Source organism: Pavona decussata, unplaced genomic scaffold (assembly GCF_977016875.1).
Source record: "Pavona decussata unplaced genomic scaffold, jaPavDecu1.1 SCAFFOLD_53, whole genome shotgun sequence".
Lineage (NCBI taxonomy): Eukaryota > Metazoa > Cnidaria > Anthozoa > Scleractinia > Agariciidae > Pavona > Pavona decussata.
In genome coordinates this window covers 1,927,501-1,950,440 of record NW_028145475.1, presented here as the reverse complement: position 1 = coordinate 1,950,440, position 22,940 = coordinate 1,927,501, and the positions used below count along the sequence as shown (strand labels likewise).

At 41.0% G+C, this 22,940-nt stretch overlaps 1 protein-coding gene and 1 long non-coding RNA gene across 2 annotated transcripts in view; one reads left to right on the top strand and one right to left on the bottom strand.

The window, feature by feature from the left end:
* Positions 1–22,940, top strand: part of LOC146480415 (uncharacterized) — a 45,237-nt gene that overhangs the window by 11,370 nt on the left and 10,927 nt on the right. Inside the window, exons 7-19 of the mRNA XM_085109570.1 lie at positions 2,117–2,335; positions 3,073–3,108; positions 3,400–3,531; positions 4,106–4,353; positions 5,273–5,426; positions 13,991–14,125; positions 15,358–15,605; positions 16,171–16,333; positions 17,476–17,610; positions 18,759–19,006; positions 19,573–19,735; positions 20,704–20,838; positions 22,911–22,940. The exon at positions 22,911–22,940 is cut by the window's right edge and continues 218 nt beyond it. Of these exons, the coding sequence (XP_084965696.1) occupies positions 2,117–2,335; positions 3,073–3,108; positions 3,400–3,531; positions 4,106–4,353; positions 5,273–5,426; positions 13,991–14,125; positions 15,358–15,605; positions 16,171–16,333; positions 17,476–17,610; positions 18,759–19,006; positions 19,573–19,735; positions 20,704–20,838; positions 22,911–22,940 (2,046 nt within the window). The remainder of the gene's footprint in view (positions 1–2,116; positions 2,336–3,072; positions 3,109–3,399; positions 3,532–4,105; positions 4,354–5,272; positions 5,427–13,990; positions 14,126–15,357; positions 15,606–16,170; positions 16,334–17,475; positions 17,611–18,758; positions 19,007–19,572; positions 19,736–20,703; positions 20,839–22,910) is intronic.
* Positions 14,057–22,901, bottom strand: LOC146480416 (uncharacterized). The gene is made up of 3 exons (XR_014864703.1): positions 21,732–22,901; positions 17,450–17,619; positions 14,057–14,170 (listed from the first exon to the last, which is right to left on the bottom strand). It is a non-coding gene; the product is annotated as an uncharacterized LOC146480416 (long non-coding RNA).

The following is a 22,940-nucleotide window of genomic DNA, read 5'->3' as shown; positions in this document are numbered from 1 at the left end:
TTCTATGGAGAACGGGAGCACACGACGGTAATTTTTTTTCCTTTTTTGCTTTAAACTTGAACGCCGTTCCTTCCAATTCAGTTCCAAGATAATGCAAGTTAAAGGAATTGGACTAATCGTGAAGTAGTTCAAGCAACGCAATCTCACATTTTCAAGTGGTGTTTTTGTTGCAATTGCTGTCGTGGATCTTAAGGTCCTTATTTTTAAGAGACTGGATTTTTATGGTGTGTGATTTGTGTGACTGCAGTAGCAGTCACCAATTATGGACGAAAGTGTTGAGACAATTTACCAAAACTAACGCATTCGAACTAACAATGGTATTTTGTATTTGAATGAAAACACCTTTTTCATCTGTAGTCACCCCCCTCCCCCCTCCCCCAAACAATGTTGCAAAACGCTTCCTGGATGTTTATTTGTTTCCAACATTGAAAAAGGGGGAAGGGGAAGCTACCTTTCACGAGGGGAGAGAGGAGAATTTACACTTAGGGAAAAAGGTTGGTAATTTTTTATGTGTCTCAACAACTTTTGTCCATGATTGACGGTCAGACAGGGACAGTTCTGTCAGGGTTCTATATGAGGACATTGGAAACATTAAACGAGGTTAGAGTGCAATTCTTATTACACCACTTTTAAGAGCATGGATCCCCCTATGTTGTGTTATTTGCGCGACTGTAACAGCTACAATCAGACAGTTTTGTCAGGGTTCGAAATGAGGACATTGAACGCGGTTAGAGTGCAGTTATTTTATCATCACTTTTAAGGGAATAGGCCCCCCGATGTTGCGTGACTGCAACCAGTCACGGTCAGACCCGTACAGGTACAGTTATGTCAGTTTTCTGTATATGGATACTGAAAGCGGTTAGAGTGCAGTTTTTTCATCATCACTTTTAAGGGCATCGGTCTCCTACGTTGCGTGATTTTGCGTGCTGCAACAGCAGTCACAATCAGACAACGACGGTTATGTCAGGGTTCTGTATGAGGACACCGTTGAACGCGATTAGAGTGCAGTTCCTTTTTCATGACTTATATAAAGGGAATGGGTCCCTCTGTTTCGTAATTTGCGTAATTGCAAGAGAAGTCGCGAGCAGACAAGGACATCCACAGCTGGTCAGATTTCTGTTCCTTTTAAGACGACCTTAAGCGTTAATTTTGCATGACGGTACGAGAAGGGGCTGGGTCTTGCTTATGTTTACGTGAATTTATGTGACTGTAAGAGACTTCACGAAAAGACGGCGACTCTTGCGTCCGTTATTTACAAGAACATCGAACGACGTCAGATTACGTCATTGCTGAGGGGTCATGCTTTATTCCGCATGACTGGACGAGCAGTCATTGTTACTGACAGGGGAAACTAGTTAAATTCTGTTACACTGACTATCGAACGAGGTTAGAATGTAGTTCATGTTACATCTTTGTTTATGAGCTTAGTCACACTATGTTACGTGAATTTACGTGATTGTGCGGGCTGTCACGAACAGATAGGGACAGTTAGGTTCAAGATCACTGAAAGAGGTTACCTTTTACTTCGTTCTACATCACTATGATAAGTGATTTTGCGTGACTGCAAAAGCAGTTACGGACAGACAGGTTATGGTTCTGTATAAGAACATTGAACAGAACTAAATTGTAGTTGGCTCACAGTTAGTTTATGTCGCGTGATTTTGGGTGACGGCAAGAGAAGTAGCGATCTCATAGCTCTGTTTTAGAAGGGATGGCGAGGTGAAAAGGCTACAAGCAACTGCAAAATGAGTTGAGACACTCTCTGTTATTGGGTACTTTTTAGCAGCCCCCCCCCCCCCCCCCACCCATCAATGTTGAACGAAATTCACAATGACATTCAAGGAAGCAAGCGTCAACATTGAAAGGGGGAGCTCATCATTGGCCTTTTAGAGTGTGTTATTTGCAGGAAATAGGAAAAATGCCGAGAGTGTCTAAACCTTTTTGCAACTGCTTGTAGGTATGCAGTAGGAAACTGAGAAATGAAGTTTAACAAAGTTGTAACAAACTATAAGTCAAGTAACACTGCATAACACTCCTGCTAGAGCCAATGGTAAATTCATGCGCTGTGACAGTCAGACAAGTGCTTTTCTTTGATTGTTTGTTTTTGGTCCATTAGGCAAACAACACAATTTCGACAAGTTTAGCCACGGTGCGATCCAACATCTAAGCGAACCGTACGACTATGGAAGCATAATGCATTATGGGGCACGATCATTTAGCAAAAATGGTCGATCTACCATCGTGCCGCTGAAGAGCGGTGGGCATCAAATTGGTCAGCGGACAGCGCTTAGTGCCAACGACATTCGGCAGATAAACAAGTTATACAAGTGTCCAAGTGAGTGATTTGTACAACAAAGCAACAGAAAAATACCAAGCGTTCTTCTCCGTAGATCATTTCCTAAAATCATTTACTGTTTCCCTCATTTACCAATAGGCCATTTTCATGATGGCGTCATTTGACTACAACTACCAGAATTCATTTTGTAATCCCAGTGGAGAGCAAAGAACAATAGCTCTAATTAGCATGAACACAATTCCCTATTTTTCGGACGGACACCTGCCTCAGCATTTGGGACAAAGTTTTCAAGAGGACATCTGTTTCGCCGATTTCATCCACCCCGCCCCAACTTACATCTTAAGCAATAAGGTTTTTGTTCTTAATGTTTGTAGTACTTCCCATCCTCTAACTTATGCTCGTTTAACCTAATTTCTGGTTTCTTCTCTCCCGGCTCCCGGCCTCCTTATTTCCCTATAAATTCTTTACTCCCTCTATCTCATTTCCCTATAAATTCTTTACTCCCTCTATTTTCCCGTTTGACACCGTAAATATTGACATCGTCTGTGGCACAGCAAAAAGAAGTTGACACAGCTGAATGAACCACGAACAAATTTGACAAGGAGTGGTTTGATATCTACACCTGCATCAAGCAAGCTTTGAGGGTTGGTAACTACTGCACTGACATTTTTAATTAAGAGTGGACTAGATGCAGAGTTCTTTCACTGCAATTAGTTTCCACTCGTTTATAAATCAGAAGTAACTTAAGTTTATATTGTTCGATTGTTTCCTTCTAGAACCAACTGACTCCAAACCAGGCACCACCTCTGTGGGTGAGTAACAACTCACAATACTTTGGAATAAGAATAACTGGGCGACATATCACATCAATACCAGATCAAAGTCACATAATATAACAAAGGACAGTAAAAATACTATTAATCAACACCTTGTATTAATGCCATTATGTGTTTATGTGATCATTTACTGATGTAACTTGACACAGTTTCGGTGAGAAAGTCACTGATATCTGTGGCTTCTCAGCACAACGTCTTACGATATCGTTTCTTGAAGGAAGTCTCGTCGCCTGTCATTATACTTTTGAAATTTTCTCCTCTCAACAGTATATTGCAGTTTTGACAGCAGGAGTTTGTGCGAGTTCTATCAGGGCACTGGGGATGACTTTGACTGGACATTGCACCGAGGTTCCACATCAACCAGTGGGACTGGGCCGCGTACAGACATGTCTGGAAAGGGTTAGTGTTCACACATTTTAGTTCCGAGGTAGTCTCCCTCGCAGTCACGCAACGCTCCTTGGGGAGGAGCGTTGCGTGACGAGACAAAGAACGGCTGCGAGGGAGATTAGCAGAAGGAGCAGCATAAACTCTTCGAAACAAGAAAACACTAGCAAAGCAAACTTAATTTTGCATAAAGGTGGGGGCACCTCTCGCACAATAACAAACATCGTCTAATGAAAGTTCTGCTCGATGGCCTCGTTAGAACGGTTACACTTTAGGATGTCACCCACAGACCGGTTAACAGATAGATCCTCCAAGTATAGTAGAGTAACCAGAACAGGTGTGAACAAGTGAGAGCTGTTGAGCAGTATTTTTTTGTGGTGCTGTTTGTTATGCTGTTTAAGATGGTTCTTAAACCTGTTCAAGCCTGACGATCCATCGGAAAACTGTTGAACAATTCTTTTATGCGGTATTGTGTTGTTTTGAAAATGTTCCAAAATGACGTTTGAAATTTGTCAACAATTTTTGACTCAGACTATCTTAAGAGCGAGAGAAAACATTTTCGAAAAAAACATTCTCCTTAACTTTCCAGGTTGGTACATTTACGCCGAGTCCTCCAAGCCGCGTGTACCCGGTAACCGCGCCGTCCTACTCTCCCCACGCCTGAGGGGGCCGTATTGTCTCCAGCTTCATTTGCACATGCTGGGCACTTCCATGGGTTCTCTAAACGCCTACAAGAATTCAGGCTCTCGAAGAACTAAGATATTTTCGTTCAGCGGCAACAGAGGAGATCAGTGGTATACAGTTCAGAGTTCTTTGACAGGTGCCGAGCAGTTTCAGGTGAACTGAAATTTATTCGGACGAATGTGTAGCTGATTAGTTTTTCAATGCACTCAGCAGAGAATATCATGGTCCGGTTATTTAAACGAAGTCAAATCAGACTAGTACCCGGGTACTGAGAAGGTCGTTATTCAGACTCCTTGGTCCTCATGGAGCAATCGTTTTATTGTTCGTCCATTTAGCGCCCACCATTTTTGCCTTCGAAGGAAGGCATAAGGAAAATCGTTGGAACTGACAAAATCCAGTTCAGACCAATGCCCGTGCGAGGGACCAGTGTCCGGGGACGGTAAGTGTCGAGTTTATTGCACAGGCACCAAAAAAATTTACGTTCAGTCTAGTGCTCTTGCCCAAGAACCAAACCCACTCACCAAGTCTGAACGGGGACTACGATCATGGTTTAGGACAATCAATACACGTATACCTTTGTAAGTAAGTCGCACTAAACAGATAAATTTGTTTCTAGTCACTGCTGTATGACGTCTTCACACGGCTTACAGTACGCAACTTTTAACTATTTGGGATGGTCAAATTGGATGGATGTAGACCACGCGCGGAATGGTTAAGCCTCGCACAAGGGGTTATGACACTATGACATCAGCTATGAAAAAAAAAAACTTTGTTGTTCTTCGTTCTTCATATCTTGTCTGCAGGAGGCGGCCATTTTGAAACTAAGTCAATGTGTTATCGCCTTTTGCACGTTTTTTTGGGAAATACCCTGGACAAAGGACTGCCACTGCTAAAAAAACGTTGAAAATGAATAAAATGACACCGAGGATGGATATCATTGCCTTAAAACCAAGTTTTGGATGAACAACTGTTGTTCTCATCCAAAAACGTAGAACTTTGACCCAAGCGTGTCACCTTACTGTAGGATCGACCTTATTCTTCATTGCCTAACACATTCCTGTTCTTTTGGCAGATTGCTTTTGAAGCAGTTCGAGGAAATGGTTACAGAGGAGACATTGCACTGGACGAGATTAAACTAACCCCGGGGAAATGTGACAACTCGGCGGAACCAACCCCCACACCAGTGAGACAGACAACCACGCCCAACCCACCCAGCCGTGCTGAAGGTAATTATACACAAACAGAACAGTCAGATAAATCATCATTCGGCGGTTGGTCACCTATGTATTTTAAAATTTCTCAGCCCGCTGCTGGGAGCAACAAGCTTCTTTTACAGGTTGTGATCGTTAACAAGGCTGCCTATCTGACTTGGAGTTATGGTACGGTTGTTTCTTAAGTTTGCAATAAAACAACAGGAAAATCGAACCTTTTAAACGCTTATGGCGGTAAAAAAACAGCTATCCGCCCAGTCGTTCAGCTGTTCCTCTGGTTTCGTGCTCATTCATTTACTTGGTTTTTCGTTCGTTCGTTTTCACCGGTGAGCGCTCAGTGGACCGTTTGATCGTTAACTCGGTCATTCGACTATCCGTTTGCTCATTTAGGTGTTCGTTCGCTCGTTCGCTTCTGTTTCTGGTTTGTTCAGTTGCTCCTCCGTTTGCCCGGTCCTCCTTGTTATTCATGGACATAAACATTTAAACGTAAACTAATTAAAAGCTGTACATTACGAAAAAGGTTCTCCAAGTTTAACATTAATGCTTATGGCCGCAATTCTATAGAGAAAGACTTCTTCTTTCTCCATTCAACTGAACCACAAAAAGCTGATGAGATCTAACTCGGTTTATGAGGGGGATGGCATATTCGTCAAGCTGAAGATAGATGAACAGACTAACCCAATTGAGGAATAAAGAATGTTGTGCCCCTAGCAGTAGCACTAATAAGTAATAATAACACTGAGAAAACAAGATTTTTTCTTTGCCTCGTGCGATCTCCCATTTCCTGACTAGGGCTAACGCTCGGTGGGGAATTAGTGGGTTCACTTTAGCACTTTAGCATGCACTGTAACAAAAAGATCACGACCATTGAAAGCTACGCACACAGACATTCACTCATTCTGTGTATGCTACTGAGCTTCGCTTTAATCAATCGTTGTACGTCAGCTTCAGTTTATCCTAGATGTTTCGATGGTTCGGTAGAGGATTATGACTAGTTTGTAGACTTAACTCAAGATTGTCGGTAACAGTAACAAGACGATTTATTACATTCTCATCCATTAGTTGTCGTCACGAATCCAGCGTACGTTAAAAGATGGCGGCTGAACACTTTACCACAACACCTTGGGATTCTAACACAGCTAATAGGCAGAGAGAAAGTCATGATTTTGCAACAAAAATGATTTTTGTTGCAAAATTCAACATTGTGTATGCCACGTGTAATTTTCTGTGCGTTTTTTAGGGATTACATGCATTACGAATTATGGAATTATTCGGTACGGCGGAATGTAATTTCGTTAAGCCGGCGACACACTTGGCGATTTTATACGCCGATCGCCGCGATCGGCGTATAAAATCGCCAATATCTGGCATGTCAGATATCGGCGATTAACTTCGCCGGCATTCGCCAAGTGTGCCCGTTCCCGCGATTTTCTACGCTCATCACTGCGAATCGCCAGTGAAGTCAACCCATCAGGTTGGGTAATTTTATCACAATGACTTTTCGAAACTGCCACATCGCCGCGATCGGCGAAAAAAAATCGCCAAGTGTGTCCACAATAATCGGGGGCGATCAAATTCACCGCGATCGACGTATAAAATCGCCAGATGTGTCGCCGGCTTCTGACACAGACTCTAAAACTTACTCAGTATACCGCTTGGCACACAGTCATCTCAATACTTTGCTTACAATATAATTCTACAGAAAATTGCTCAAATAAAATCCTTAAACTGGGCTAAAAGCAGCTTACTTATATCGGTAGTTAAATTGTAATGCTCTAAAAACGTCTAAGAAAATTATTTTGAACAACCGGCGTTAAATAATTGCTATTTCTTAGAAATCATTTACCTTTGTAAGTTGTAACAATAATTATTTACTGTTGTAAGAAATCACAGACATTTACTTGAAAACAATGATTTAATATTCGTGATTGTTCTATGGAATGTTTTCCAAGGTTTGCTAGAATGTTATAGAATGTTCTAGGTAAGACAATAGTCAATTTTTGCAGCAAGAGAACAAACCTTTTGAACGTTAACAACAAAGATCACTGAATTCTATTTAGAATAAGAGTTCAAGAAGAGAATTAAACAACCTAACGGCCAGTTTCTACGATGCACTGCACAATATTAATAACACGACATTTTGGTATCATGTACAAGGAACTGCAAAGTAACCAAACTGTTTGTTTCAGCGGAATATCTGTTCAAAAGGCCTTAATCATAACTCATCCGGAATAAATGCAGACTTCGTTGTGATGAAATATTACAATTTTTTTCTGTGAAATGCCCCCTTAAAACACAAATTGTCATTTAGAGTGAGTACTTAGACAATCTAGAATTGTCAGAAACCAAACGCCACCCTGAAATTCGGGAATAAGATTCCAATCGTTAAAACTCTCTGCGACTTATGACTTTCTGTTAAAGAATACAAACACAACAAGCTGTTTTAGCTTTGACTAGCGGCCCTTTGAAGGCCTACTGAAATTCGATCTGGCGAATCAGAAAATGAAATAAGTACTTTACTAAAATTACTAAAAATAAGGTGTCCAGTTCTATTTCCAACATGATGCTTGCGCCTGTATTCGATCTGCTGTGGACATTCGGTAGTTCAAACTATAGTAACAAGTCGAAAGTAAGACGATACTAGCGTTAATTGCGCATCCACCACGCCCTCTTAAATCGAAAAGATTGTTCTCTCACCAACGTCTACTGAAACTCAGCCAAACAAAACGGAAACGTTTTCTCAAAAGCTCGTGCAACTACCATGCATCCACTCGCCATGGCTGTTAGCTAGCGATGCTACGTCGATATCCGACAAACTTTGAAGTTCTCTGCGTAGATTTTTCATAACGACCAACGGGCTCGCAATCGGAATTCTTTGCCCTTCGATGGATGACTCCCTGTACGAGAACTGGCGACGGTAGTTTCCTATATCCTCAGGATACAAGCTTCGTAACTCCTTGCCCAGCTCGTTCATGATCACCATCCGACTTTTCTTGGGAATCTCTGGCAACAGAACGTTTGTGCCGAGTTTTTGAACGCTGAAGATTTGTTTGAGTTGGTGACGCCTCAATTTGCGCTGCTTCACAATACTCAGAGCAGAACCCATTACAGAACCAAAATATCGATCAACTTCAGGTTAACGAGACGAGAGAAATGAGTTTCAAAATTCTCTGAACACTTCGCGTATGAATAATAGAAAGAAGATGAATTGATTGAATGCCTTTGACGTCGCTGGTATAACCAACCAATGATAACAATTTACGCTTTAAGAAAATCCTCAATTTTTGTCTTTTTTTTTTATCCCATACCATGGAAACAACATAGTTACCTACGTAAAACATATTTGTTGTCACAAATAACCGAGCCAAACAATGCCTAATTCACGCGTTACTACGAAGATAATACAAGGTGTGTCCAACCCGCTGCGTCTGTCGTGGTATTTTACTGTGCAAAACAATCCTTGTTTTTGCGTTGCTTAGGTGATAAAATATTTAATGTCACACTTTAGGAGCCAAACAATCCAAAATTTATGCGTTGCTATGAGGATAACAAAACGTGTGCTTTGTTACCTGGAGTTACGCAATGTTTGTTGGTGTATCGTAACATGAAAAACAATGCTTTGCTATGGGGACAGCATAGGGCGTTTTTCTGTTACCTTGGTAATGCAGTTTGTTGATGGAAGAGCACTGCACCGGTATCATAGATAATAAGATATGTGTTTCGTTACCTATAGAAACGCAATGTAGGCCGGTGTATCATAACATGCAAAACAATTTGTTTATTTATCTGCTGCAAGGAGGATAATATAAGTGTTACCTAGGTAATGCACTTTACCATGCAAAACAAGATGCTTTGCTATGGGGACAGCATAAGGTGTTATTCCGTTACCTTGGTAATGCAAAGTTTGTTGATGGTAGATATCGGAGAGGTTATTAGTTGGAATACCATTGATGCGTAATTTGGTTTCATTTCTTCTGGTTTTCTTTTCTTAAGGACGGTGACTACTTTTGATTTTGCGCATCTGGAGATACTCGGATTTCCTATGGGTGGTGCCTACTAACACAGGGATATTTTTGCGCGGTTAAAACTGTGCGAAGACAGAAGAGCTTAGCAAGTGCTCTTGGTATCCAAAAAGAAAATCTGGGGTGACCATGCATTTTTCAGAGATAATAAAGCTTTAATTTAGATTTTAAAAAAAAACGCCATACATTGCTTTGTATTTTACTGTTTTTGAGAATAATTGTTGATTAGTACCTCTAAAAACTGCGTGGTTACCCCCAATTTTCATTTTGGATTCCAATTGACCTTGCTAAGATCTCCTTTCCCCGCAGAGTCATTCAACCACACAAAAATACTTCTGTATTAATAGGCACCGTCCTTACAAACTGCTCAGGTTGCATCTATAACTGCGATGGCTTCAAATATATGATATTTCAGATTCTTTTTCAACGTAAATTAACTTTAACTATTATTGTGGGTACAATAAAGTGTTGTTGGTAAGCCTGACAATTAAACGAGAAAGATGTATTCTTACAGAAGTCGAACCAATAACCTTCCGTTTACTAGTTCGGATTCTGCACCTCTAACCTTTAGGAGATTCGCCGGAGCTTAGCCATTAAACTAGGTTGTAAGTTTGCGTGCGTTTCTAAGGGAACAATAAAACGTGTCTTTCTGTTACCTAGGTGATACCGGCAATGTTTGTTGTGGTGCCTTTTGGTGTAAACCAATACAAACAATTTTGTTTTGCTTTCTCTCCTCTTTTGCATTTGTGACATTATCGTGAACAGCTGCGACTAGTTTAAAATACAATAAGTTTGAATTCTTGTGTTTATGTGCCTGAATTTCCATGTGATTGCTGTTCGTAAAGTGGTTGTAGCGTGGTCGAGTGGTTAGGACGCCGGACTTGAAATCCGGAGGTCCCAAGTTCAATTCCCGCTCCGACCACTAGCTGAAGTTGTTTCTCGGTATCCCCGAGTTCAACTTTTCCACCGCGCTTGTAAACAGCCAGCTGGTCTGCCTCCTGCCAGTTGGGATTCTTAACCATGTCATTTTCAATTTAAATTATTGGTTTGTGAAGTTTAATGCTCGGACCCACTAGCACTAGCAGTGCTATAAACACTGCCGAGGTTGCTGCCCACCCTCGGGGACCGAGCCTTCGCTACTGCGGCTCCTCGATTGTGGAATGGACTACCTCTAGAACTCAGGAAGGAACACAGTCTTAACATTTTTAAACGGAAACTTAAGACTCTCCTTTTTAAAAGAGCATATCTCGATTAGTCCTTTAGAATAACTTTTATACGATTTTTAATTTTTAACAGAATTAGTTAGCATGATGTTTATGATCTAATTCTTATGCTTTTACAGTTTACTTTTTAACACTATATATATTGTTTAATTAATACCATTTGTAAAGCGCATTTGAAAACTTCAGTTGAATTTGCGCTTAAGAAATGATTATTATTATTATTACTATTATTATTATTATTATTATTATTATTATTATTTATTTATTTATTTATTTTATTTATTTTATAACGGTATCGTTACCTTCAAGAGTCTTCGGATAATCATCGGAAGATGTACAGAAAACTGCGAATGTTAGAACATCTTTGTGGGTTCTTACAGAGCTTTGGTTGATGTTCGAAACTCTTTGGAACACCTTGAGTACTCACTGGGTACTCACTTAAGCCTAGTTCACACTAGCGACAGAAGTGATGGAATCGGAGTCGGAATCAGAAGAATCTTCTGACCTAGTGTCAATCAATATGACGGAAGCAGAAATGGAAGTCTGGTTTTCGTTCAAAATGACAGAAGGCTGCCATGTTTACCGTTCTAAATCTCTCGTAAGGGGATTGGGAATGAGCTTGTGATTCAGCTTCGGTTTCCGATACCGATCAACCGGTTCTCACTTGATCACAAGCGACGAAATCAGAAGCGGAATCGGAATCGGGTTCGATTCCCGGACGCAGCCTCATATGTGGGTTGAGTTTGTTGTTGGACCTCCTCTTTGCTCCGAGAGGTTTTTCTCCGGGTACTCCGGTTTTCCCCTCTCCTCAAAACCAACACTTCTAAATTCCAATTCGATTTGGAAAGTCTCCCCAATTAGTGCCCTGCGCTAAAGACATTGACACTTAAATAAAGTGATTCATTTATTATTTGGTATCATGTACAAGGAACTGCAAAGTCACCCAACTGTTTGTTTTAGCGGAATATCTGTACAAAAGGCCTTAATCATGACTCATCCAGAATAAATCCAGACTTCGTTGTGATGAAATATTACAATTTTTGTTCAGTGAAATGCCCCCTAAACACAAATTATCGTTTAGAGTGGGTACTTAGACAATCTAGAATTGTCAGAAACCAAACGCAGCCCGTGAAATTCGGGAATAAGAAAACACTCTGCGACTTATGACTTTCAGTTAAAAAATACAAACACATCAAGCTGTTTTAGCTTTGACTAGTGGCCCTTTGAAAGGCCCACTGAATAGCGATCTGGCGAATCAGAAAATGAAATAAGTACTTTACTAAAATTACTAAAAATAAGGTGTCCAGTTCTATTTACAACACGATGCTTGCGCCTGTATTCGATCTGCTCTGGGCATTCAGTAGTTCAAATTGTAGAAACAAGTCAAAAGTAAAACGATACTAGCGTTAATTGCGCATCCACCACGCCCTCTTAAATCGAAAAGATTGTTCTCTCACCAACGTGTACTGAAACTCAGCCAAAGAAAACGGGAACGTTTTCTTAAAAGCTCGAGCAACTACCATGCATCCGCTCGCCACGGCTGTTGGCTAGCGCTGCTACGTCGATATCCGACAAACTTTGAAGTTGTCTGCATAGATTTTTCATAACGACCATCGGGCTCGCCATCGGAATTCTTTGCCCATCGATGGATGACTCCCTGTACGAGAACTGGCGACGGTAGTTTCCTTCATCTTCAGGATACAAGCTTCGTAACTCTTTGCCCAGCTCGTTCATGATCACTATCCGACTTTTCTTGGGAATCTCTGGCAACAGAACGTTTGTGCCGAGTTTTTGAACGCTGAAGATTTTTTTGAGTTGGTGACGCCTCAATTTGCGCTGCTTCACAATACTCAGAGCAGAACCCATTACAGAACCAAAATATCGATCAACTTCAGGTTAACGAGACGAGAGAAATGAGTTTCAAAATTGTCTGAACACTTCCTTATATGAATAATAGAAAGAAGGTGAATTGATTGAATGCCGTTGACGTCGCTGGTATAACCAACCAATGATGGCAATTTACGCTTTAAGAAAATCCTCAATTTTTGTTTTTGTTAATCCCTTACCATGGGAACAACATAGTTACCTAGGTAAAACAATGTTTGTTGTCACAAATAACCGAGCCAAACAATGCCGAATTCATGCGTTACTACGAAGATAATACAAGGTGTGTCCAACCCGCTGCGTCTGTCGTATTATTGTTCAAAACAATCTTTTTTTACGTTGCTTAGGTGATAAACACACTTTAGGAGCCAAACATTCCAAAATTTATGCGTTGCTACGAGGATAACAAAACGTGTGTTTTGTTACCTAGAGTAACGCAATGTTTGTTGGTGAATCATAACATGAAAAACAATGCTTTGCTATGGGGACAGCATAGGGTGTTGTTTGGTTACCTTGGTAATGCAATGTTTGTTGATGGAAGAGCACTGCACCGGTATCATAGATTAAAAAAAAAAAACATGTGTTTCGTTACCTATAGAAACGCAATGTAGGCTGGTGTATCATAATATGAAAAACAATTTTTTTATTTATCTGTTGCTAGGAGGATAATATTAGGTATTTTGTGTTACCTAGGTAATGCACTTTACCATGCAAAACAATTCTTTAATGATGCTTTGCTATGGGGACAGTATAGAGTGTTTTCACATGACGTCACAAGGGCCATGTTGGTGTCCCAAAACAAAGAAATGGCGACCATGTTGGTGTCCCAAACTAAACCTCTGGGAATTGAACTCTATTTTTATGCAAATACTTTCTTTTATTTCAGTTAACCAATATGGCCGGTAGTCACGTGAATGAAAACACTCTATAAGGTGTTTTTCCGTTACCTTGGTAAAACAATGTATGTTGGTGGTGGAGTACTGCACCGGTATCGCAGAGGTTATGGGATGGAATACCATCGAAGCCTAATTTGGTTTCATTTCTTCAGGAAAAGAGATACTCGGTTTTCCTATGGGTTGTGCCTACTAATATAGGGATATTTTTGCCCGGTTTAGAACTGTGCGGAGAAAGAAGAGCTTAGCAAGGTTAAGTTAATTGTTCCCTGCCTCGATTTCCGCCACAACAAATCATTATCAATCTCTACAAAAATGCCGGTAATTTAGCAAATTAAGTTTGTTCGCTTTGGCAATACTGTATGTATTTACAATCGTACGAATAAATTAATTTTTTGCTGCTTTGAATTAATTGCAATCGAGTGAAACAAATTAATGATAACTTTTCCCATTCTCAGCCAATGAGAATGCCGTAATTTTTTCACTCATGCGATAATTGCTAAAATATTAAAGAAAACTCTGACAACTCACCTTACGTTTACGTCATTTCCTTTTAGTGTACTGCAACTTCGATGCCCAGTCTCTGTGTCAATTTACCCAGGGGACTGGGGATCAGTTTGACTGGACATTCAACAAGGGAGCCACATCAAGTGCACCAAAAACGGGGCCGAGTGGGGATGTCTCTCTAAGAGGTTTGCGGGGTTTTGTAACCGATTCTGTTAAGTAGCAGATGCACGCTGAAATATTACAATATAAAAACGCCTATATCATTTTTTGTTTAGTCCAAATAAGTGTTCTTGTTAGTTATATTCCAATATCTGTGGGATTATGTGCGTATTTCGCTATTTGACCGCGTGGAAATTGGGACGAGAGCAAACGAACGGAGGAGGGGGCTCTCGTCCCAATTTCCGCGCGGTCAAAAACGCGGAAAACGCACAATACTCTACGGAAACACTTGCTACGTAGGCTAAGTGCGTATGGGACCTTTTGCCTTGGCGGCTAATTTTTTATTATTTTAGATGTCTGTTAATCAGTCCTACTAACCCCACTTTAGAATAAAACTGAAAGTAAAGCTAACAATCATGGAAAAAAAAAAAAAGAACAATTAATCGGCCGCCATTTATGACCAAGATCTATACGTGTTATGCTTCGCCTTTGCTTGTGATCTTAACTAGCAACCATCACAGTGACACAGCTAAGCTATTAGCACAAGAAGATAAAAACGTGTATCATTCTTTAATATGCTTAGTTTCTTCTTATGTCAAAGGGTTTCGAGTAGCCCATGTTAGTGTGTACTCCCCTCATATGCTTATATATAATATCGCTGCCTTTTATTAGGTAGACTTACTCCAAGTGGCTTGTTCTTTGTCTGCGATTTTTTCACGCTCAAGAACGATTTGGATTACTTAAGTAAGAAGGATGCACGGAATCAACGCACCATTAGACCTGCACCTTTCAAAAACTCTATTTTCACTGGACCCTGATAACCTGCAGCTGCATTGTTTTTTAGGGCTGCAGGGAGCATTGCTCTGTTGTTCGTTCTTTTGTCCTCTCGACCAAACATGTAAGACGTTGCAAATGGTGAGGGCCGTCCTCTACCCATGGGTATGTTGGGCAGGGGGGCAAATGGTTTCAAAACGACCAAAAATACGATTTTAGAACCATTAACCTCCCTAACCAGCAAATGGTGTGACAACGAGTAGCTTCGATCAAGTCTACAAGTAGAATGATAACAAGATAAAAAAAAGACAAAAATCGTAAAACTGAGTAACAGTAGTCCAGAAGTGCATTAAGTAACATTAATCAGAATGAAGTGTACAGCCACACTTCGAGGTCTCTTCCACAGACCTCCACTTAAAACCGCATTAATAACATTATCCAAAAATTTGATCAGCGAGTATTGCTTTCTCTGTCTACCTTACAGGTTACTACATATATGCTGAGGCATCATTTCCACGTCAGGCTGGTGACCGCGCCCGCCTCGTGTCTCCCAGGCTAATCGGACCCCACTGTGTCCAATTCTTCTATCACATGTACGGGAATCAAATGGGAACTTTGCGGATGTTTAGGCTCGCGGGCGCGCGAACAACCGCGGTGGAAACGTACAGCGGTGATAGTGGAAAACGTTGGCACTCGACCAAGGCTACTATCCGAGTACCTCAGAATTACCAGGTGAATTTTACCATGGAGTCGATTTTCGATTGTTTCCGAGTTAACAAAGCGCGAAAGTTTGTGAAACCATAAGTAGCCGAACCACCATCAGAATTAATATCTATTTGTTACTGTATCACTTAGAGTGGTTTCATATGAGTGTCGTAAAACTAAACCAGAGTTATCACTTTGGTAAAAACTGCGAACGTAAATGAACCAATCAAAACTCCAAGAAAATACACGTGACCGCCGCTGAGCGCGGGAAAATGGGTGCCGGCAAGTTTAGATTGGTGTTAGTTTTACCAAAAACTCATAAGAGTGTTTATCAGTTCCTGGTTTACTCATTAATCGAGAAACAGGCAAGATTTTTAACCAGTCACAGGGAGTATTGAAATTAAAAAAAAAAGATTAATGGAAAGAAAGGTAATTAGAGATTGTTTTACCACGTGCTTTTTTCGTGATGAGATTTTTTTATATTTTGCAAGTGCCACTAAAATAACGTTGATTGGTTCAAAGGAGACTTCTCCTTTCCAAACAAAACGCTTGGTTTTTTCTCTGATTGATTTTTGTTTTCCCTTGTATTTAGTACCAAGTAGTCTTTGAAGCTGAGCAGGGCCGAGGATGGGCCGGGGACATCGCATTGGACGAGATCAGATTGACACCAGGAGACTGCAGCCAATTTGTGGTCACCACTACCCCACCTCCACCCCCTACAACTACAAGACCGCCCACTCCACCGGCCAGGCAAGGTACGTTCTTCGATGGGGAGGGGAGGGAAGGATGAAGGCGGGGATTTCACTGGGTTTGAGCCACATGCAATTGCCTATATTCATGCAACAAAACCTGTTGACAAGGTTGTCACTCTCAAGAATAAACAAACATTTACTGACTTTTCTGTGTACGTGGCTGCTTGCGAAGGGAACATCCGTCCGTGTAAGGGATCGTAAGAACCAGTTCTTATTTATCGAGTGGATTTCCAGCTGCGTGGAGGCGCGGCACTCAGGTGAAGCTTTTATCCACATTGTCTCTCTACTAAATGTGTTTTAGCCAACCTCTGAGGAAACCAGAGATAACACTGCAATGGACTAGCGTCCCGCCCAGGTTGGGGGAGGGGAGGGGGGATATCTTAGCTGCTACACAATGCATTTTAAACTTTCAAAGTGTGGGCTGCCTGTGGCTATGTGCCCATGCCCCACGAAGGAAAACAACTGCACTTTTACATGCCTTAAGAACGCGACAAAGCTTATGGAATACCAACTCCGTGAGTTAAAAGAACAGAACAACCAAGAAGAAACATTATGACTAAATCGTTTTTCCACCTCGTATAAAACAGAAAATGTTGCCTCGTACAATTAATTCTTGCCCGTATTTTCGTTAATGATTCTTTCTATTAGCCTGTAAGGATATATGTTTTTCTTTAGGATGAATGTTAGTGACGCGATGTCCTCAATAAACGCTTGCCAGGTGTTACAAATCTTGAGAGTTCTATCAACAAGTGGGATATAACAAAGGGATATAACATAGGGATAACATAGGGATATTTTTGCTTGGTTTAAAACTGTGCGGAGAAAGCAGAGCTTAGCAAGGTTAAGTCAATTGTTCCCTGCCCGATTTCCGCAACAACAAATCATTATCAATCTCTACAAAACTGCCGGTAAATTAGCAAATAAAGTTTGTTCGCTTTGGCAATACTGTATGTATTTACAGTCGTGCGAATAAATTAATTTGTTGTTGCATTGAATTAATTGCAATCGAGTGAAACAAATTAATGATAAATTTGCCCATTATCAGCCAATGAGAATGCCGTATTTTTTTTCACTCATGCGATAATTGCTAAAATATTAAAGAAAACTCTGACAACTCACCTTACGTTTACGTCATTTCCTTTTAGTGTACTGCAACTTCGATGCCCAGTCTCTGTGTCAATTTACCCAGGGGACTGGGGATCAGTTTGACTGGACATTCAATAAGGGAGCCACATCAAGTGCGCCAAGTACTGGGCCGAGTAGGGATGTCTCTCTAAGAGGTTTGCACGCTGAAATAATATTACAATATAAAAACGTCTATATTATTTTATGTTTAGTTCAAATAAGTCTCTTTGCTAGTTATATTCCAATGTCTGTGGGATTTTGTGCTTTTTTCGCTATTTGACCGCGTGGAAATCGGGACGAGAGCAAACACAAAGAGGAGGGGGAGGGCTCTCGTCCCAATTTCCGCGCGGTCAAAAACGCGGCAAACGCACGAGACTCTACAGTAAGCTAAGTACGTATAGACCTTTTGCCTTGGCGGCTTATTTTTTACTATTTTAGATGTCTGTTAATCAGTCCTACTAACCTCACTTTAGAATAAACTGAAAGTAAGGCTAACAATCATGAAAATAAAACAATACCAAGGACTACACGTGTTATGCTTCGCCTCTGCTTGTGATCTTAACTAGCAACCATCACACAGCTAAGCTATTGGCACAAGAAGATAAAAAAGTGTATCATTCTTTAATATGCTTAGTTTCTTCTTATGTCAAACGGTCTCGAGTTGCCCATGTCAGTGTTTACTCCCCTCATATGCTTATATAGCACTGCCTTTTATTAGGTAGACTTGCTCCAAGTGGCTTGTTCTTTGTCTACGACTTTTTCACGCTCAAAAACGAATGGGATTACTTGAGAAAGAAGGATGCACGGAATCTACGCACTATTAGACCTGCACCTTTCAAAGCTCTCTTTTGACTGGACCGTGATAACCTGCAGCTGCATTGTTTTTTAGGGTTGGGAGCATTGTTCTGTTGTTCGTTCTTTTGTCCCCTCGACCAACCATGTAAGACGTTGCAAATGGTGAGGGCCGTCCTCTACCCACGGGTATGTTGGGCAGGGGGGCAAATGGTTTCAAAACGAGCAAAAGTACGATTTTAGAACCATTAACCTCTCTCACCAGCAAATGGTGTGACAACGAGTAGCTTCGATCAAGTCTACAAATAGAATGATAACAAGATAAAAAAAAAAACAAGACAAAAATCGCAAAACTGAGTAACACTAGTCTAGAAGCGCATTAAGTAACATTCATCAGAATGCAGTGTATATCATACTTCGAGGTCTCTTCCAGACTCAAACGTAAAACCGCATTAACAACGTTATCCAAAAATTCGATCAGTGAGTACTGCTTTCTCTGTCTACCTTACAGGTTACTACATATATGCTGAGGCGTCATTTCCACGTCAGGCTGGTGACCGCGCCCGCCTCGTGTCTCCCAGGCTAATCGGACCCCACTGTGTCCAATTCTTCTATCACATGTACGGGAATCAAATGGGAACTTTGCGGATGTTTAGGCTCGCGGGCGCGCAAACAACCGCGGTGGAAACGTACAGCGGCGATAGTGGAAAACGTTGGCACTCAAAAAAGGCTATTATCCGAGTACCTCAGAATTACCAGGTGAATTTTGCCATGGAGTCGATTTTCGAGTTTTTCCAACAAACCGCGAAAGATTGTTAAACCATAAGTAGCCGAACCACCATCAGAATTAATATCTATTTGTTACTGTATCACTTAGAGTGATTTCATATGAGTGTCGTAAAACTAAACCAGAGTTATCACTTTGGTAAAAACTGCGAACGTAAATGAACCAATCAAAACTCCAAGAAAATACACGTGACCGCCGCTGAGCGCGGGAAAATGGGTGCCGGCAAGTTTAGATTGGTGTTAGTTTTACCAAAAACTCATAAGAGTGTTTATCAGTTCCTGGTTTACTCATTAATCGAGAAACAGGCAAGATTTTTAACCAGTCACAGGGAGTATTGAAATTAAAAAAAAAAAAAAAAGATTAATGGAAAAAAATGTAATTAGAAATTGTTTTACCACGTGCCTTTTTCGTGATGAGATTTTTCTTATTTTGCAAAAGCCACTAAAATAACGTTGATTGGTTCAAAGGAGACTTCTCCTTTCCAAACAAAACGCTCGTTTTTTTTTCTGATTGATTTTTGTTTTCCCTTATCATTTAGTACCAAGTAGTGTTTGAAGCTGAGCGGGGGCGAGGATGGGCCGGGGACATCGCATTGGACGAGATCAGATTGACACCAGGAGACTGCAGCCAATTTGTGGTCACCACTACCCCACCTCCACCCCCTACAACTACAAGACCGCCCACTCCACCGGCCAGGCAAGGTACGTTCTTCGATGGGGAGGGGAGGGAAGGATGAAGGCGGGGATTTCACTGGGTTTGAGCCACATGCAATTGCCTATATTCATGCAACAAAACCTGTTGACAAGGTTGTCACTCTCAAGAATAAACAAACATTTACTGACTTTTCTGTGTACGTGGCTGCTTGCGAAGGGAACATCCGTCCGTGTAAGGGATCGTAAGAACCAGTTCTTATTTATCGAGTGGATTTCCAGCTGCGTGGAGGCGCGGCACTCAGGTGAAGCTTTTATCCACATTGTCTCTCTACTAAATGTGTTTTAGCCAACCTCTGAGGAAACCAGAGATAACACTGCAATGGACTAGCGTCCCGTCCAGGTTGGGGGAGGGGAGGGGGGATATCTTAGCTGCTACACAATGCATTTTAAACTTTCAAAGTGTGGGCTGCCTGTGGCTATGTGCCCATGCCCCACGAAGGAAAACAACTGCACTTTTACATGCCTTAAGAACGCGACAAAGCTTATGGAATACCAACTCCGTGAGTTAAAAGAACAGAACAACCAAGAAGAAACATTATGACTAAATCGTTTTTCCACCTCGTATAAAACAGAAAATGTTGCCTCGTACAATTAATTCTTGCCCGTATTTTCGTAAGAGGCGCCATCTTTCAGAACGAGTGAAAGCAAGATCTAGAGCTCTCGCCCTGTTGTATAATTCATGCGTGTTTTCGGTGTCCGGAGTCGTTTCTGGGGCAACGTCAAGCGAGTTCTCAACGAGCATTTGCCGTGTCGTATACACAATCAAATGCCTTTGTCACAAAAAGCTTGCCACAGAAAACTTGCTCGTGTACACCGGGCATCTGTTTATAAAACCCACCATTTTTATTTTAAATGTAAAACAGTCGATTTAATCACCAGGGACTCAAAACGAACACGAAGCTAAAGCTTAAAACCTTTAAAGGTCTTTAAAGTCTCTTATCGTACTATCATTTCAGTGTACTGTAACTTCGACAGCAAGTCGTGGTGCGGCTTTACTCAAGACACTCTGGATGATTTCGACTGGACCATTCACAGGGGAAAAACCAGCAGCTACCCAACCTCAGGACCCACGAGTGACTTCTCAGGAAATGGTGAGATATGAGAGAGTAGGTCAACGTAAAAACGGCAAACGGCAGAGATGACCACGTGACCATGTTTAGCCTTCACTTGCCGCTCGCCGTTTTCAGTTTGTTGTTAAAACGGACTAGTTTTTGCGTTAGCATGAAAGGCCAGAATTACCTGACACTATTCTCGTCTATATGCTAATTATTTCAATAAAACATAAGCGCGAATCCCACGTTTGCGGTTTGCTGTAGCGAGATTTAGCGAACACTTTACGACAATGATCATCTACAATCAACACTTTGATCTGGCTATGTGGTCTCACTTATGGCACTGCGGACCAAATATTCTTGAGTGTGACTGTTTCGAACGCTATCAAGCAGTACTTCAGTCTCCTGTGGTGTTGATTACTTTTGAGTACGTATATGAAATCATAAATTAGCGTGACCATTCCAATCAAACTGATCTATTTATCTGCTATTTCTCGTGGTACTGTTCTTTCAGTTCTTTCGAGAAGCAAAAATGGTTCTCACATTTTTTTTAGAAACATTAAAATTTTGCTTCCAGGACAAACGTCGGGTGTTCGAACAAAAGCGAACATTAGGGAAATGTTTGCACAACGTAACGTTCCTCCTTCCCCCAGTCTCCCCTCCCCCGATATGAATTGGAATTGACATTGGAATTAACTGAATTGGGTTCCTTGGATAACTCTACGTAGATTCCATATGATAGCAAAAGTTCTCCATTAGAATGTTTAAAAACGATCAAAGTGAAACAAGTTCTACAACGGCATAAGCCGTTCCGAACTGCAGAAAATTTGCATTCAACGTCGAATATTAAAATTAATAAAAACGCGAATATTTTGTCGTTTTAGCGAAAGGTCAATACACAAATCAAACTGTCAGTTGATTGTTACACTTACCATCTGCTCTCTGCTTCCTGCGCTGCCATTACGAAACGAATACGTCCGGCCGAAGACAACAACACAAAAATCCCACCTTGAAAACACGGAGGCCATTTTGAATCTGCCACCATTTCTTCACGCAAGGAGATCTGGGTAAGGGTGCGAAATGCGACATGGGAAATGATTGTCGGAATTTTTGGGTACATCACACCCTCACGGCGGAAAAAGATAAGTTTTTTTTTTCTTTTTTTTTTACTTTAAGAGCTCAAATGTGATATTTTTTGTGAATCTGTTTACTAATTCAGTTTACGATTTACTAAAAAAAAAAGAAAAAGAGAAGTGTGGGGACACTAGTCTAAATGCCTGACATCCGCAAAAACCGATTAACTTCATCATTCATGGTACCTGAAAGTTCTTTAGTAAATCAACAAATGATTTTCATAGATAACTCACAGACTCACAAAATATCATCAGCTTTCAGCTCTCAAGGTAAAAGTCTTATTTTTAACGGGCTTTTCGATTAATGCTCCCTTAGTTTTCCTGGTGGCAATTCTAGTTTGATTCCATCCATCGAACCAGAAAGCAACACAAAGACAAAGACCACAGACATAACGACAAAAGAGAACTAGGGAACACGAGGAGGTACTGGAGGAAGACTCGTCGGATGGGCTAATTTAAAATTCCAAATAATGTGACGAAAACGTAGATGTTACGTCATACTTTCGAAAGTGGAAGAATTAATTAATAAAATTATTTCGAGCTACGATTTTCGGAGGACACGCAGCTCGTCAATTTGATAGTCAAATCTCTAGTGAAAAAAGGATCTGAGCGAATCAGTCTCAGAAGGAAGACAGAAAGCCGAAAAGGAGGAAGTGGGATTGGACTGCCTTGTAAAACAGTTCTGAAGCAAAATTACATCTCGGTTGAGGAGGGGTGGGGGGAGTCATACTTGCCCTTATATAAGCTACATTGAGCCGTTTTGATCTGGAAATAGGAGTTGATTTTAACCATTTTGGTTTGAAAGGCTGAAAACGAGGTATTGGTTTAACAGGCAAGGTCTGAAAATGGGTTTGTATTTCAGTGGCCATATACGTATTTGGATCTGCAATACTGTCAGGGTTTGTTGGAGAACCGGGCGAGACACCCCCCTCCCCGCGAGTTTAGTGCAGTATTTATTAATATATAAAATACTTTCAGGTTACTATATTTATGCGGAAGCCTCCAGAC